This window comes from Typopeltis vanoorti, chromosome 15 (genome assembly GCF_054136105.1).
Source record: "Typopeltis vanoorti isolate ZY-2024b chromosome 15, IOZ_Tvanoo_1.0, whole genome shotgun sequence".
NCBI lineage: Eukaryota > Metazoa > Arthropoda > Arachnida > Uropygi > Thelyphonidae > Typopeltis > Typopeltis vanoorti.
In genome coordinates, this window is record NC_143563.1 from 71,194,251 (window position 1) to 71,211,067 (window position 16,817).

The 16,817-nt window shown below is 34.1% G+C and overlaps 1 protein-coding gene across 2 annotated transcripts in view; it reads right to left on the bottom strand.

The window, feature by feature from the left end:
• LOC150098871 (heme transporter HRG1-like) overlaps positions 1 to 11,787 on the bottom strand; it is a 33,767-nt gene extending 21,980 nt beyond the window's left edge. The window contains exon 1 of one of the 2 annotated variants that reach the window (XM_090404885.1): positions 11,733 to 11,787. In XM_090404885.1, the coding sequence (XP_090261011.1) occupies positions 11,733 to 11,778 (46 nt within the window). In that variant the 5' untranslated portion in view covers positions 11,779 to 11,787. Of the gene's footprint in view, positions 1 to 11,356; positions 11,615 to 11,732 lie in introns of those variants that run through there. The other variant, XM_090404884.1, reaches the window with a different exon arrangement.
• Positions 11,788 to 16,817: the final 5,030 nt, after the last annotated feature.

Consider the following 16,817-nt stretch of genomic DNA (forward strand, 5'->3'; position numbering starts at 1 on the left):
ATATATATATATATATATATATATATATATATATATATCAGGGGCGAATATTCCAGGTGTGCAGTGCTCATCCACAAAATATCAGTATCACCTTCATTGCCCTCTTAATGAGAGCAATGAAGCATTAGTGCTTTATGAAGAGAACACTTTTTGACGCATAAGCATTGCATCATATTCGCGTTAATAGCCCAGGTTTGTTTTTAAAACACATACACCTTTGAGCCCTTTGAAAAGATGTAAAGAGTGCACAGCAGGTCAAATTGTTAACTGCTGAGAAGGTGAGGCTGCGTGAGCTCTGAGACAATAGCACCTAGAGGCTGTGATTGGTTATCGTGTCAACCATCCAAATGAATGTTGTCATTTGTCAAAAGTTGATGTTTTTGTTTTCTGGGTTTCAACTGTTTTGCATGCATGAAGTGAATTAATATATAATTTTTGATAAATTTATAACTTTTTGTCCATATTTACAATAGGAAATAGCACTAGTCGAAGGAGGTAAGCCTCATCCTCCTCTTCCAAATTTTACACCTTTGAGTAATTCAAATATACCAACCAAATATAGCATTCTCCTTCATTATTGTTTTCTAATATATCTTAAAACAAACACATTGACCCTCCCACTTCACACAGATTTGGTTACAATTAATTGCATTAGACCAATTAAGAGCACTGATGTGTTATACACTCTTAAAACTCTCATACATTGATAAAAATGCAATCATACAGTCAAACTGCTTTTGTAGCGCGGGTTGCAGTACAAAAAATCACAGTCAATTAAGAAATTGCCACGATTATGCAAAGGTTCATGTTGATAGTTAAAAAGACATCAAAAAGACTAACATTTCACTCAGCAACAAATTATTTATTTAAATAAATTACAATAGCAAAATATGTACATATTTAAATTTTCCTCATCTTCAATATCAAAAGGTTGTCCTTTACAATCATCAATCATATCGTAACCCAGTTCTTAGCTAGCTGCTCTGACTTCTTTTTTAATGTTGGACCAGTTATAATAGTTGGAAGTTATGTCCAGTTATAATGGAGAACCACTGATTATGCAATCCTTAACATCAGGATCCTTGCCTTCACATTTCCATTTTGGGATATTCCCTGTGTTACTGAAAAGTGAATCTGAGTGAAAAGTGACTCTGACTCCACAGAAAGTGCTACCTACTTTCTTGTTTTTGTGAATTTTATTATTTGTCTTTTCTATTAATTATTGTTTATGGATAATTTATATAAACTCACCCTTCATTATAAACAATAAATGAAAGAAAACACGTGATGACCTATGGTGTGGCATATATTTTAAACCCACATTAAAGGACAGGATATTTCTGTATAATTATGTATAATATTACATATTATACATAATTATACAGAAGTTTAATTCTCAAAGAATGTATTACTTTGTTTTGCCATCGTAACATTTAGTTTTATAAAATTACCTATAACAATATTTATATGAGCACCAATACCTTGGATAAGTAAAACTTTTTTGTTGCTGGTAGATTTGAGTAGTATTTATGGAGTCTTCAGTATAACCCTACTCTGTCAGCAATAATCATGGAAGATCACCAAGGAGAGTGCCACTATCACCCTCATTATACATGGCTATCCCTGTTCTTGAGGCCATTTCATTCCCAGTCTTTGCTGAGTGTGTTTAAAGTGCCTATGATAATGCTAGCTTAGGCTAGCAAAATGTTGGCATGTAAATATTTAATCTGGTCAGTAAATTATTTATTTTCATTTCATACTAGTTCCACATAGTTTTTATTCTAAAAACTTCAACGTTAATCTCTGCAACAGCTATGGAAATTTGAACATAAAAATAATACAGAATTCGCTTCTAAGGCCTATGTTGTTTAATTTATATAATGACAATAGTTTATGTTTGAAAGGAGATATTCATTTGTTTACCAAAGATGTTAAAATGAGTGAAAGCAATGTCAGGGCTCTGATAACAATGCAATGTTACAAGAGAATTTGAATACACTGGTATTTTGACAGATGAACAGGATTGTCAGCTCGATGTTGCTAAGCATAAAGTCATATACTTCAACCAGAGAACATGAGATAAAGTGTAGTGTATTGGTGGAACTTTGCTCCAGGATGTAAAAAAAGAAGAATCTTGGGGGGGGGGATGCTAGCAGATAGAGAGAGACGAAGCTGACAATAAATGTAAAAGTTAACTAGGAAAAAATCGCCGACTTATTGCAAATGATATTGACAAGTGTCCTCTGTATTATGACATCCACCATGTGACCAGGTGCATAGCAATCTAGATATGACCTGATCAGTGCCATATACAGATCTCATCAGCTAGATATCTGAATGATAAGGAAATACAGTAAACTACAGTACAGAAACATGTGACTGTCTCAAGACTTTGGAATGTTGAGTATGAGGATTGAGGAAATGTGCTCTGCAGATCTAGGCAGATAGTGAATGAGTGAAATGCCTAGAAAGAGTGGATAATAAATGCCCAAAGCTGAATATTTTCAAGTTAGGTTTAATATACATAAGAAATGTCTACAGAAAATTTGGCATTCTGAAATGAATCTTCAGATCCCATGGAGACCTGAATACTAATAGTTGAAAATGCCTGATCAAATATCATCATCCAGCCACATTTCTGCTTCTAATACTGCAATATACTCATAACTGCATTCTTCCTGTACATTTTGTACAGTTCTGTTGCTATTTTCATTTAACTTTTTCAAAAGTCCTGAGAAAATCTTAATTAGTTGCACACTCTCTCCAATGTTTCTTTATCACCAATATAATCCACTGACCATATCTGTACACCAGTGGTGGTTGGTGAAAATTTAAGTGGGAGGGGGGATGCATATGCAAAATAAGAAAAATAATTCATTTTTTCCTAATCAGTAACCAATTTATTAAGAAGTAAATTTACATATTAAAAAATTTCTGTATTAAAAATATTTCATCCTCTCCATGAACACAAACCAATAATAGAAGTTTCGTACACAGAATTTAGCGACACTGCTCATTGAGCAGTGTCAGTTTCGACATTGCGACACTGAGTTAGATCACAGTGCATTTGTTTCTTCTAAGGATAATTTTTCATATAACGATTGAGAATATATAATTCTCAATCATTAATATAAATGAGATAATTGAGATAATATAATTCTTTTCATATTTTCAACAGTGACATTCATCATACTTTAGTCTTGTATCTATAATAAATAAATAATTATATGTTATATTAAAGGTGTGCTTAAGGGTCAAAGCTATATAACTGAGGGGAGACCTCCACATAGCCTTCAGAGCAATGTGGAGAACTGACTAGAGCTTCTGACCTAATGTCCAATTCTTACCTTCTCGTGGTGCACCCTGTTAGGTATCTACCCGGATACTAAAAGGATGAGGATCGGCTGGAAATTTGGGATTTAGCTGACCAAATGGTATTCTTATTGGCTTAAATCAAAATTTCAAATGATGGTACAACATGACAAAATTTCATGCTGGCTGGGCATTCGCCTGGTTAAACAAGGCCCCCGTTGTTTTCGGCAGAGAACTAGGGCAAACAGCAAAAAGTCAGCTACTGGAACAAATCCTAAAACCCACCCTAACTCAACATCACCAGAGTTCAAGATTAGTACTATTAACATAAGAAGCCTGAATGGAAAAGAAATGCAGCTAGAATTGAATAAGTACCAGATCGACATAATAGGAGTGACTAAAAAATGACAAAAACTGGCGAGATCTTTCTGAGCAATAAATACAAAATGTTATATTCAGGCAATGAAAATCAAGAAAAAGAAGGAGTAGCCATAGTATTCAACACAAAATACGAGGCTAATCTTCTTGAATGGCAGTCAGTCTCAAGTGGAGTGATGTGGGCAAATATCAGAATGGGGAACTGGACAATGAGACTTATTTGTCCTATGGTCCCACAGAAGGTTCTACTAAGGTAGAAATGGAGGAATTTTTTTGAGGCTTCAGAGAAAGCAACTGACACATTGAAAAAGGAAAAGTTGGTCCTTGTTGGGGATCTGAATAGCAGAGTATGAAATGATTGTCAGACATAAAAAAATATTTTGGGAAAATTTGGAGAAAAGAGCAAAGCTAATAATAATGGCAAATATCTGTTGGATTTCTGCCCAGGACATGGACTGGTTATTACTAACACCATGTTTCAATATAAAAATATGCACAAATTCACATGGAGAGAAGAGGCAAGGAATAAGAAAAGTCTAATTGTTATTGTTAATAGTGATGTTTTCCCACTGGTGCAGGATAAAACTGAATTTCATATTGAAAGTGAATAAACGTTGAGCAGCTCTCAGATGTGAACTGTAGACTAAAATACACAAATATTATTCAAGAAAAAATGAAAGAGTTTGAGAACAGGAACCAAACCTTGGAGATTCAGTGGCAAACCCTAAAGAAAGCACTGATTGATTCAGCCAGAGAGGCATGTGGTGCGGTTGTCTGCAAGGATAGAAAAATCAGAACTCCTTTTTGGACACAGGAAGTTAAAGAGGCAGTGAAAGAAAAGAAGAAAGCATATCAAAAGCTCCTGGCAAATAAGTCAGCTTGTGCTCTTAAAGAATATAGAGACAAATGTAAGAAAGCTAAACACTGTGTAAAACTGGCTAAACAAAAGTCATGGGAGAAATTTGGCAAGAACATAGAAAATAAATATCAAGAAGGTATCAAGATATTCTGGAGGTTGTTGAAGAAGCTCAGAAATGGAGGAAAGAGTGCTGTAAAAGGAATTAGAGATGATAAAGGTGACACGAAAACAGGAGAAAAAGATATCCTTGAAGCATGGAGTAATTACTTTGAAAAACTGCTAAATGAAACAAGCAGTGATGACAGCACAGTGTAAAAAAACACTGACCAGGTATGCAGTCAGGAATAATATCCATACTTGAAGTAGAAAAAGCCTGAAATGAGGAAAGGCAGTAGGAGTAGATGATATTCGACCATAAATGTTCAAGTATGGAGGTATAAAAGTCTTAGAGTGGCTGCACTGCATAGTTCAGAAGGCCTGGACAGAGGGATGAATTCCAGATGAATGGAGTAGAGCTCTCATAATACCCATATATCAAAAGGGAAATAAAACTGAATGGGAGAATTACAGAGGTATTTCCCTACTGAATATCCTGGTAAGATTTAAGCAAGTATAGTTGAGAAACGGTTGAGAAGGATTGTGGAAGAAAAGCTTGGGGAAGAACAAGCTGGCTTCAGGCCAAATAGAGACTGCCAAGATCAGATTTTCACTTTACGACAGATAGTTGAGAAATCATGGGAATATAACAAAGATCGGTATTTAAGTTTTGTAGATGTAGAAAAGGCACACGATAAGATGCCAAAAGAAGCTATTCAAAATGCTACAGTTATATGGTGTTACTTTGGCATTATATCACACAATACTTAGTCTTTATTTGAGTTGTAAGTCAGCAGTTAGAATTGAAGGAAGTACAAGAAGGTGGTTTAATGTTAAATCTGGTGTCAGACAAGGATGTACATTATTCTCTCTGTTATTCATTATCTATATGGATCACATTATGAAGGAAAGTGGTATTAAACCTGATATCAAAATTGGAGGTGTTAATCTCAGCTCGTTGCTTTATGCGGATGATGTTATACTTCTAAATAAATCTGCTACAAGTCTACACGATTCCCTGACTAAATTGAATAACTGTTGTAATAGATATGGTATTGTTGGATTCTGATTATATAGAGATTGAAGTAATTATTATTTGTTTCAGAATCCAACATGATCTTCCATCACATAGGCAAAACTTGTAAATATTATTTAATGTAAATCACTTATTTTACAATTAAATATTCATATAACTACCTTAATTTTGTCTAATATTAAATTAATTAATCAAAGATATATGTATTAATAATGAAAATACTGTATTAAATATTATTAAGTTATTTTATTTATTACTATGTTAATATTATAGAATTTGTACTTGATAATTTTAACTGCGTATTAATTGAAATGTAAATATTCTCTATTTATTTCTGTTATAGAAGTTTAGAGTTATGCAATAGCTCAATTTTATTATATTTTATTTGTTGTCATGGAGACGCATGAAGAAGCGAGCGCGAGTGGAACAGAGCGTGAGCTAGGACAAGGATAATAAAAAAAATATATAGAGGTAACAAGAGAGAGTTGGAATGGAAATTTTGAAGTGAAAGGAAGCAAGGGTATAAACTAGAGAGGTGGAAGTAAATAAAAAGTTCTCAAGGGCAGAAGTTAAAGGGGATAATAATTATAAGCGAAAAAAGACGAAGTGAATTTTATAGTTAGCTGAAAGTAAAGTCAGCAGTGATAATTAAAGGAATTTAATACCGCAATCAGATAATATGAAGAAACTGGACGTTCAGTGAAGAATTCTGATTAAACCCAGTTAATCTAGAATTGCGACTTAATTCTAAATCGCCCTAAGCAGAACTGCACAGTGTTTAATTATTTAATAAGTGGTAACAAGGATAATCAAAGTACCTTACAGTTGATATCCATAGTCGTGAAGCGTGATTAATAGTGTTTTAGTTATAACTGCGGAGAAGTCTTATAAATGTGTTCTTAAGTGCAACAAATATATTTTGAAAGTTATTCGCAACGTAATTGATGTACTAGGAACTGTTTCTGGTAAGCACTGACATATTGATCATTTTCAATGTATGAAGAATTGAATGTTAGTTACGCTACGTTTAACCTAACTTTAACTGTGGAAATTCTTTGCGAATGAGAATTTGAAAATAAGAATTGTTGAGAGATATTTACAGCAATTAGTGCCTGCGGTGTTCTTTAAGCGTATAGCATAGCTGAGAACTGTGTGGAAACCATTCAGATGGGAAGTTCTATTGTATTTAATTAAGTGTAGGAATTTTGTGACTCAGAAACTGAGAAAGCGTATGTAATGTTTGGAAGATTGAACTAATGTGATTGACTTGACCTAATATTTAACTTTATTCTATTGTTTAAAATTAGAGGTAGAATTTATGTATGTGTCATATAGCTTATATTAAATGTTTTATTTTGTCAATCCAATTATTGTTTGCCTGAATTCCTTTTTATTGCACCGTTCATAAAAATTCGAATCTTGCGGGAATCCCAAGTGGAAAATAAAATACCTCGGCCAGAATGAATGAGGAGACTGCTAACTAACTATGAATTGATCCTACTATTTTATATAGACTAATCTAAGGATAGAGTGGCGCAGCATAATAGAAATTTCTCTACCCTTGGATTGGTGATCAATTTACAATTAGTTGTTTTTTTTATGAAAGTGACTTGTAACAAGATGGCGGATTAGAACACAACATGAAGAAAACAACGTCACGACAGTATGAAGGTCAGCATTAAAAACACAAAGACAATAAAAATAGGCAGAAACATTGAAAATATCAACTGTATTGTGAATGGAGAACCTATAGAACATTTCAGCTACTTAGGCACGATTTTTAGTGAAGATAGTAAATTAAATATGGAAATAGACAACAGAACCAACAAAGCTGGTATGGTAGGAAGTCAACTGAATAAATTTATATGAAATAAGAGAGAAATTAGCTGTATATAAAAAACTAAATTAGCTGTATAAAAGACAGTGTTCAAATCAATTTTAACTTATGGATATGGGAGTTGGGTTAGAAGTAAAACACTTGACCAAAGACTAGAGACCGTATATATATTCGAGTCCTGAGAAAGATTAGGGGAATGAACAGATGGCATCAATGGCAATATCATATTGAAAATTAGGATATTAGAAAAGAACTTTATATTGTCAGCATCCAGGAATGCATTGACAGAGCTAATCTCAGGTGGTATGGTCACTTAAGCAGAATGGTTTTGAGAAACGATTTGAAAAACAAGTGTTTTCTGCAAGGTTGAGAAAAAGACCCAGAGGAAGACCAAGATATGGGTGGATTGATACAGTAAAAAGTGCCTTAGAAGACAGAAATATAAGACCTGATAATATTGGAGTCATGAGAGGTAACAGACTGATTTGGAGGAAAATTGTAGATAGGAGTTAGTAATGGTGTAAATTTTTCATGTAGTACTATCATATCCTGTACAATATGACTTATACATTACTTCAACCTTGGTATTGTTTCCAGGACTGGCTCCCAGTGATGCTGTTCTCTGTTGATGTGGGAAGTCTGCTGAAGTGGCCTTGTGGTTGCTTTTTCTCTGGTTTATGAGTAGCTCTGCTCAGTGGTGAGGGGTGAACCTGCCATTGGGCAGAGCCACCACTGAGGGTTCTTCTATGTGATAGGGTGGGTCTGACACCAAGTGACACTACCACTGAGTTAAATTATCCTTTGGATCACTTGTTGTTGGGTGATCTGAAGGATTGCCCAAGTTTTTGGAGACCCCCCCCCCCTTCACCTTTACAAAGGTCAAAACTACTCTAGGTAGTGGCCCTTCCCATAATGCACAGCATTATACGTGTCCATAAAGATATGTGCATTGCATAATGGGATACAACGGCAAAGGATATGAAGTTGAAGCCTCTATATACAAGTAGCCCAGTCTCTTGAAGTGACTTCATGTGCAAACTTTGCTTCTTTGCTTACACTTGGATAAAGGATGAAACCAAGAATATAATTTTTTGGCATTTTTAATTTATACTTTCTTTATTTATCTTAATTTTTTTCAAAGAGAAATCAAGAAAAAAGTACTAAAATAAAATTTAATTTAAAAAATGAATTTTCAGCTGGTATAGAATACTGAATTCAAATCTGCTTATCTTACAATCAATTTCTTAAAGAAATAATTGAATTTAAAAAAAAATACAAAATAGTAAATCTTATTTTTCTTGCAACAGACAGAATCAACATCTGTCTGTTGCAACATAAGATATTCACTCAAGTGACTGAGCTGATAATATATTTTTTATCACTTAAAGGTGAAGTTTAATCTGTTTGTTCATTATCATATCAAATATAACTTTCATCACAAATAACTATTCAATCATTTATGACAGTAATATACCTAGTTCTGTTTATAAAAATATTCATAATTAAACAACTTGTAAACAGCCTGATAAACAAGCAAATTTCTATCTGAACTATCATCAGTAAAAAGCAAATGAATATGTAGAATCATAAAAAGGATAAAAACACACATGTAATAGCTAGTTTTATCTTTGTAAGTTATTGTCTACTTTTGAGGGCATCACTAAATTATTATAAAACATATATTTTGCTACTGAAGAGGTAACAAATAATTTACAACGTTTAGTTAAACTAGTGAATGCTGAGTGTTAGATATATCTAATTTCAGAAATTTTTTTCTTCCACTTCAAAACACTAAGTAATATAAAAGTAAACTACTTCTTGTGCTGATGCATTAAAATTACTTACTTCTTAAATAAATTTAAGCACAATTTATATGAATCCTGAGTGCACCACTATATATATATATATATATATATATATATATATATACACATATAATACACACACACACACACACACACACAGTGGTGCACTCAGGATTTAATCTTGGGAAGGGGGGGGGGTTGAGTTAAGTAGACGATTTGGGAATAGACACTATGCATTGCATACGACCATGACTGAGCATCTGCAGTGATCACCAATATATGAAACCCGTGATCTCCTCTGGCCCGGCTCGAGCAAAAGGAGTAGCACTCGGTCTGCCTGAGCACTACCTCATTTGCCTTGTGTTCACAGGGGCTGTGATTCCCAAGAGCTATAGGGTGTTCCCATCTTATCTTATGTGTCGCTAATTCATAAGTAGTATAGAAATAAAAGACATGACACAACATAAATTAAAAAAATCAATAAAAGATTTTTGGAAAATTTTCTAGTGTTTTTTCCTTTTTCGTTTTTTTTTTTTTTTTTTTTTTTTGATGGGAGGCCTCTTTCCCCCTGTGTGTGTGTGTGTGTGTGTGTGTATATATATATATATATATAACCAATACACCACAGGCAGAAGGAGTTTGGAGCTGGCTATGCCATTACTAAATATATAACTTTACTTATTCTTACATACACAAAACAAGCCAGAAACACTCATTGTATCTTTCAATATATTGTAAATCACAAACCATTGGAGAGTACACACAAACACCTCCAATGTTCATTTGTCTGTTACATGCTATAATTTTTCAATATAACACATCAAGAAGAAAGTTCAGTAAGTAATTCCAGTTCTGGCCCATAAAAATTTCATATAAATGTAGCTGTGGACAAATTTTAGCATAAAATCTCTTGCCCACTGTACTGGCTTAGTTCGCATCCATGTAATTATACATCCATAATTACATAGATGCAAAGTGTATGCAATAAATTATATGGATACAAAGTGCATATTTTGATCCACATAGCTGGTTGGATGGTTAATCCATAACTGAGTTTCATATAAGTAACCCATGTCCTCGAAGACTGCTAATAAAATGTGCAACCTAATAACATTCTTTTGTTGGACAATAAATCTGATTTATGTTTATATGAGTATTATTTTTATTTATTTTATTATTAGGCATGGTAGTGAAAATAAAGCTACATCAAGAGATTTCACAGGGTTGGGCTGGGGCAGCTGGAATTATGGACAAAATTACTACCATAAGGTCAGTATGAGTATCATCATCATCAGACCTCCACAGAGTCAAGAAACTTATCACGGGAGGTTCCACTCATAACTCACACCTTTACTTAAATGCACTCACCACACTTTCAGGCAATGCATTCCAATCATCCACCACGCTCCACGCAAAAAACCTATTCATTACCCCCTCCCTCTTGCTCACACCCCCTTAATACAGTTTCCAGGGATGGCCTCTTGTTCTTCCTGTCTCCAGCCATTCTTTGAAAAATCTATCTCATACACATTTGTTCTCCAAAGAGGTTGTTTTTCAGAATGAAAAATCCGAGTGTCTGGAATTAAAATGCTTCCATTTACATTTGCCAAGCGCTAAACTCATTTGAAAAGACCTTAAAAAGAGTTTTTGCGACCCAGACATGTCGGAACCCAGATCTTGCCAACCGGAGAGCACGTGTCACGATGCAATCAAGACCGGGGTGCGGAAACGGATCTCACGGCCATGGATAACACAGGATTAATAATTATTATTATTTGACGCCTCCAGAGAGTCCAAAGACTCATCGAGGGAGAGTGGGCCAACAGCATTGAACGATTGGTCCCCTTCGAACTACTAACCGCGCTTAAACTTACTTAACTGAGCCATTAGTAGCAGAGGCTCTACCAATCGACCAACCTTTGCCGGCAAAAAATTAAAAATTAAATGTAAAGTGAAAATGGACGAAGCACATATAAGTATAGAAGAGGAGCATTAAAAATAAAATTTTAAAAAATTGGGATACTTTATCTTACCAGAAAATAGGCCCCATACAGCTGCATTAATATTGTTAAATTTAAAAAAGAATAAAAAGAATATTACTATCCCGGCTACAAATCCCAAAGCTGCAGCCACTATATGCAAATAAATCCAACAAGCCCATCGCATGCATGGCATTATTTAAAAGCAAAAGAGGAGAAAGAAACCTTTCCGCATTATGTACTTGTCAAGAAGTTTAAAAGATTATACGTATAAATATGAAACAACCACCCAGCACACATCGATAACGTTATCGAAACGCATGTTTGTTGACTTGCAAACAGCGCCACAACAATAATGCGTTCAAAATAATAAAAATAAATAAAAATTTCAAGAAAAAAAAAAACAGACCACAGATTATTATTATTATACCTTCATCATCACGACCTTCTACCGGGAAATTTAATGCATCTAGCATGAAAACGATATGAACTCCATATTACCCAAATATCTATACCTTACCAGTATATGTCACCAGGGCCGACGGAAGCGGGCATGCGGAGCATGTGGGCGTCGCTGCGATGGGGGCACCGCCGCCAGGGAACGGTTCATAAGTTAATTTTTAAAAAACAAAATTTTTATCATAAAAACAAAAAAATGTTAGAATGATCAATATTAAAATAAATAAGGCCGGATACACCGAATAAAAATTAAAAAAAAAAGTATATTGCCGCCTCTTTGATCAGCCGGCTGTTTACAATTTCGCAGCTAGAGCAGGCCAAATGATTGCCTGAAGAATTTTGTGTCTACTGCAATCTATCTAAAGTGAAATGGTGAACGGTTTTCATGAGCAGAAACGAATTTTCGTACAAAACATTAGCGCAGTGCAAACTATTATTTCGTCTCTGTGTCGTGTTGTGTAATAATTTCTTGTGGGTATAAAATAGAAATGGAATCAAAAATTTAAAAAAAAGTTATTCGGTGCACAAAATCATAAGCGTCATGCTACGAAAGAAGCAGATATTAAGAAACAAACGGAGTCTCTTAATAAATTTGTTAAAATATTAAAATATTCTGATGCAGATTGTAACCAACTCGATACATCAGAAATCAGAGTCGAAGAACCGTGCACATCATCCAGTTTTCATGAAAATACTATTGCAACTATTGAACAAGATACTTGAACACGATTTAAGTGAAAAATAGTTAGGATTTAGTCAACTACAACAAGATTTAGTTGTAGTTGACAACGAAACTAACACATTGTTAGTGTCTGTAAATTTAGAAGATCCAGGTGAATGAGGAAATATTGATGAAAACGTGCGAGTTGTTTTAATTGAAATGGGGCCTGTTCAAAATAAAAATATAATATATCCCAGAGATACATATGGTCATAAATTTGGCGACACGTATTGTAATAGAAAAATGGAAAACGGGAGCTCGTGCCAAGAACATGGCTCATTTATTCCGAAACTTTAAATTCTGTTTTTTGCTTTTGTTGCAAACTTGTCGCACATACAGAACCAATTGAATCACCTATTGAGTCTTGTAGAAGGTTATAACGATTGGAGAAATGTAAGTACAACTTTACATGAGACTAGTTTATCTCACATGAACAATTTCTTAAAATGGAAGGAACTTGATAAAAATTTAAAAAAAAACAAAATTACTATTGATTTCCAGACACAAAGCATGCATGAAATGGAAAAGAAACAATGGTTGATGTTTTAGAATGCTTGATTGAAATTATAAAATTCCTTGGTAGTCGAAATTTAGCTTTTCGCGGATCATCTGATAAATTATATGAAAGGAATAACGGCAATTTTTTAAAATTAATCGAACTGTTTGCTATGTTTGATCTCGTTATGGAAAATCATGTTGAAATGGTCCTACAACGAAACAATAGGGTACACTATTTCAGTAAAGACAGTCAAAATGAAATATTGGAAACTTTAAGTAACGCAATCAGGGATACAATTTTATTATCAATTCGCAAATCTAAATATTATTCCATAATTTTAGACTGCACACCTGATGCAAGTAAAACAGAACAAATTATCATTATTATTCGCTTTGTTTCCTGTGACAATGGAATTGTCAAGATCAGAGAAAACGTTTTAGGTTTTGCAGATATATCAGATTTCACAGGACGTGGTTTATGTGCAACAATAATGGAACAACTGGAAAAATGGAACATTCCCATTGAAGACATGCGAGGTCAAGGGTATGACAATGGGGCAAATATGAAAGGGAAAAAATATAGGCTCCAAAATTTGCTTTTGAACAAAAATCCTCTAGCTTTTTACGTGCCATGTGCTGCTCATACTCTAAATTTAATCATTAACGATGCAGTCAAAGTGAATGCAAATAAAATTAGTTTCTTTGCAATTATTCAAGAAATATAAAATTTCTTTTCTTTCTCTTACAAACGTTTGGCAATCCTTTTAAAGTTCGTAAAAAAATTAACATTGAAACAGCCATCAGAAATGCGATGGGAAAGTAAAATTAATGCAATCCACCCTCTAGGATATCAGTTAGGAGAAATTTATGATGCACTTTTTGAAATTTTAAATAATGAAAATTTTAATAAAGAAACTCAGCATAAAGCACAAACATTATGTGCTAAAATAAAGGACTACAAATTTATTTGCTCTCTTATAACTTGGCATGATTTACTTAACAGAATAAACCCTGTGAGTAAAATGCTTCAAGACAAAAATATGAACATTACATTTGCTTTAGAATCTATCGAAAACTTAAAAATATTCTTACAAGAGTATCGATCAGATACAAATTTTAAAGAAGGTCTAAAAACTGCAAAATAACTGAATGAGGAGGTGGATGGAGAACAAGAATTTAAAACTGGTACGGAAGTTCGAAGACGAAAGAAGACACAACAATTTGACTACGAGCTTCATGACGAAACGCCGCAATCGCCAGAAGATAAATTTAGAGAGAGAGAATGTGTTTTATACACTTCTAGAGGTTGAAATGTGTTCGTTAATAGAACGTTTTGAATAACTAAAAACATATTATGATAATTTCAATTTCTTGTATAGATTATTACAAATTAATAACGAAGATTTACGAAGAAATTGTGACGATTTAGAGATTCTCTTGAAGGACTGCGACAATAAAGACGTAAATGCAATAGAACTATATGACGAGTTATGTGCTTTCCGGGATATTTTTCGGAAGGATAATTTAAATATTCAAAAGCCCTTTCGATATTCTTAATTTTATTGTGTCCAAGAATTTATCTTTCCTAACTTTTCAATTGCTTTAAGAATACTATTAGCCTTAACTGTTAGTGTAGCGAGCGGTGAACGTTCCTTTTCCAAGTTGAAAATTTATTAAAACCTACTTAAGAACAAGTATGTTACAAAAAAGGTTTGTTAGTTTGGCGTTAATAGCTATTGAAAATGATATATGTGCGGAATTAGACGTTAAGACCATTATTTCTAATTATGTGAATATGAAATGAAAACCTTAAAATTTTAATAAAAAAAATTTAAGTATATTTAATTTAATTTATTTTCTGTTATTCTGTAAAGATGTTATTTTTTGAATACTTATATTAAATGTTCTAATTATTTCTGAATTCTTTTCTTATTTTCTCATCTATCTGAGTTTCTTTTATTTTCCTAAAAGATAGTTCCACTTATAAAAATTATTAAAAAATTTTTACAAGTTACTAAGAATTTAGTACCTTGTAAAATGCAAGAATTTTTTAAACTTTAATTCAAATAAATTTTAACTTTAATTAAAATTCATTTTAATTTTCTTAGCGATTCGGGTCGGTGAGAAGGCTATAATCCCTGTATCATTATATTCAACGATTAAAGAAGTAGCTTTATCAAAATTTGCTTTAACTTTTGAGAATTTTTTGAATATTCGGGTTTTTAATGATTATCCTGCATAGTCAACACCTCCGGTTCGTTACATTTAGCGAACCAACGTGTGTTGCTGTTTCGTCAAAATTTATTTAAGAAATTTCAAATCATTTAAATTTTTATTATCGTAAAAGAACCACACACTCCCGGATCGTTACAGGGGCGCTTAGATAGAAATTGCATGCGGGCGGCAAAGACCCTAGCGCCGGATCTGCATGTCACATTATTACCATATCTGTTCAACGTTAGTTGGTGAAATAATTCAGAAAGCTTACAGAATAAGTTCGTGCTGTTTAATCTACTAACTGAAGAAATTGAACTGCAAATTGTGGAAATTTCTGAATCACTGCCTAGGAAAAATATACTGAGCGGCCACTTTTTTATTGAGTGGCCACATCAGTAAAGTAGACTGTTTCTGAAGACGTTAGGTCACGTTGTTGCAATTTGCTATATAAATCAGGCAGACAGGCATCCAACGGTTCAATTTTTATGTTTAATTCATCAGTAGGAATAAAAGGCGTGACTTAGGTGACCTTGTTATAATTGTTGGTGCCTGACGTGCTGGTCCAGATGACCACAAACGTCTACTCTTCTGGGCTTTTCACGTACAGCATTGTTTAGGGTGTGCCAAGAGTAGTGTGATAACCAGACAACTTCAAGCCAAACGGCAGCCCTGTGGACGGCAGCTCATTGATGCACGAGGTCAGAGAAGAATGGCAAGATTGAGAAATGTAACAGAAAGGCCAAAACGAGTGAAATCACAGTTAAGTACAACAGCGGAAGTGAGAACATCATCTCGAAGCGCACAGTTCGTCGTATTCTATAACGGATGGGTATAGGAGCAGATGACCATCTCTGAATGCTGTCAACTAAGAACAAGAAGATGCAGGTAATAAAACACTGGACAGGTGTCGACTGGAATAATGTCGCCTGGTCTGCCGACCAGTTCCATGATATAGGTTCTGCCATCATGCTGATGACAGAACCTGTATCATGCTGAATGGTGGCAACAACATGAGACCATGGTCTCTTCTTACCAAGTAACAACAGCGCAGGCTGGTAGCATGGACATAATGGTATGGGGGATGTTTTCTTGTCACCAATTAGTCCCTTGATACCAGCTGGCACCGCCTGAATGTTACGACCTGTCTTAACATCGTTGCCTGATCATGTTCACCTATTCATGGTGAACCCATTTAGTTTACCGATTATTAAATGGGTACTTCCAGCAAGAAGATGCGCCATTCCACAAATCACATAGGCGGTTGAAGTGGTTTGAGGAATTGGATAGCCATTTTCATTTACTTCAGTGGCCAGCTCAATTCCCAAACCACAATCTAATATATCATCTCTGGGATGAAAGGGAACAAGCAGTTCGTAGCAACAACGTTCCACCATAGAATCTCTAACAATTTGGCGATGCTATTTTGACGGCATGCATCCGGAAGGAACGTTTTAGTCCCTAGTCGAATTAATTCCACAAAGAATATAGGTTGTTCATAAAGCAAAGAGAGGATCCTACTCGTTATTGAATGCTGCTCCTAATAAAGTGATCATTCAGTGTATAAACTAGACTTCGAAGTATATAATGGTAATTATAAAGTTCTATAAATACTCACAACAA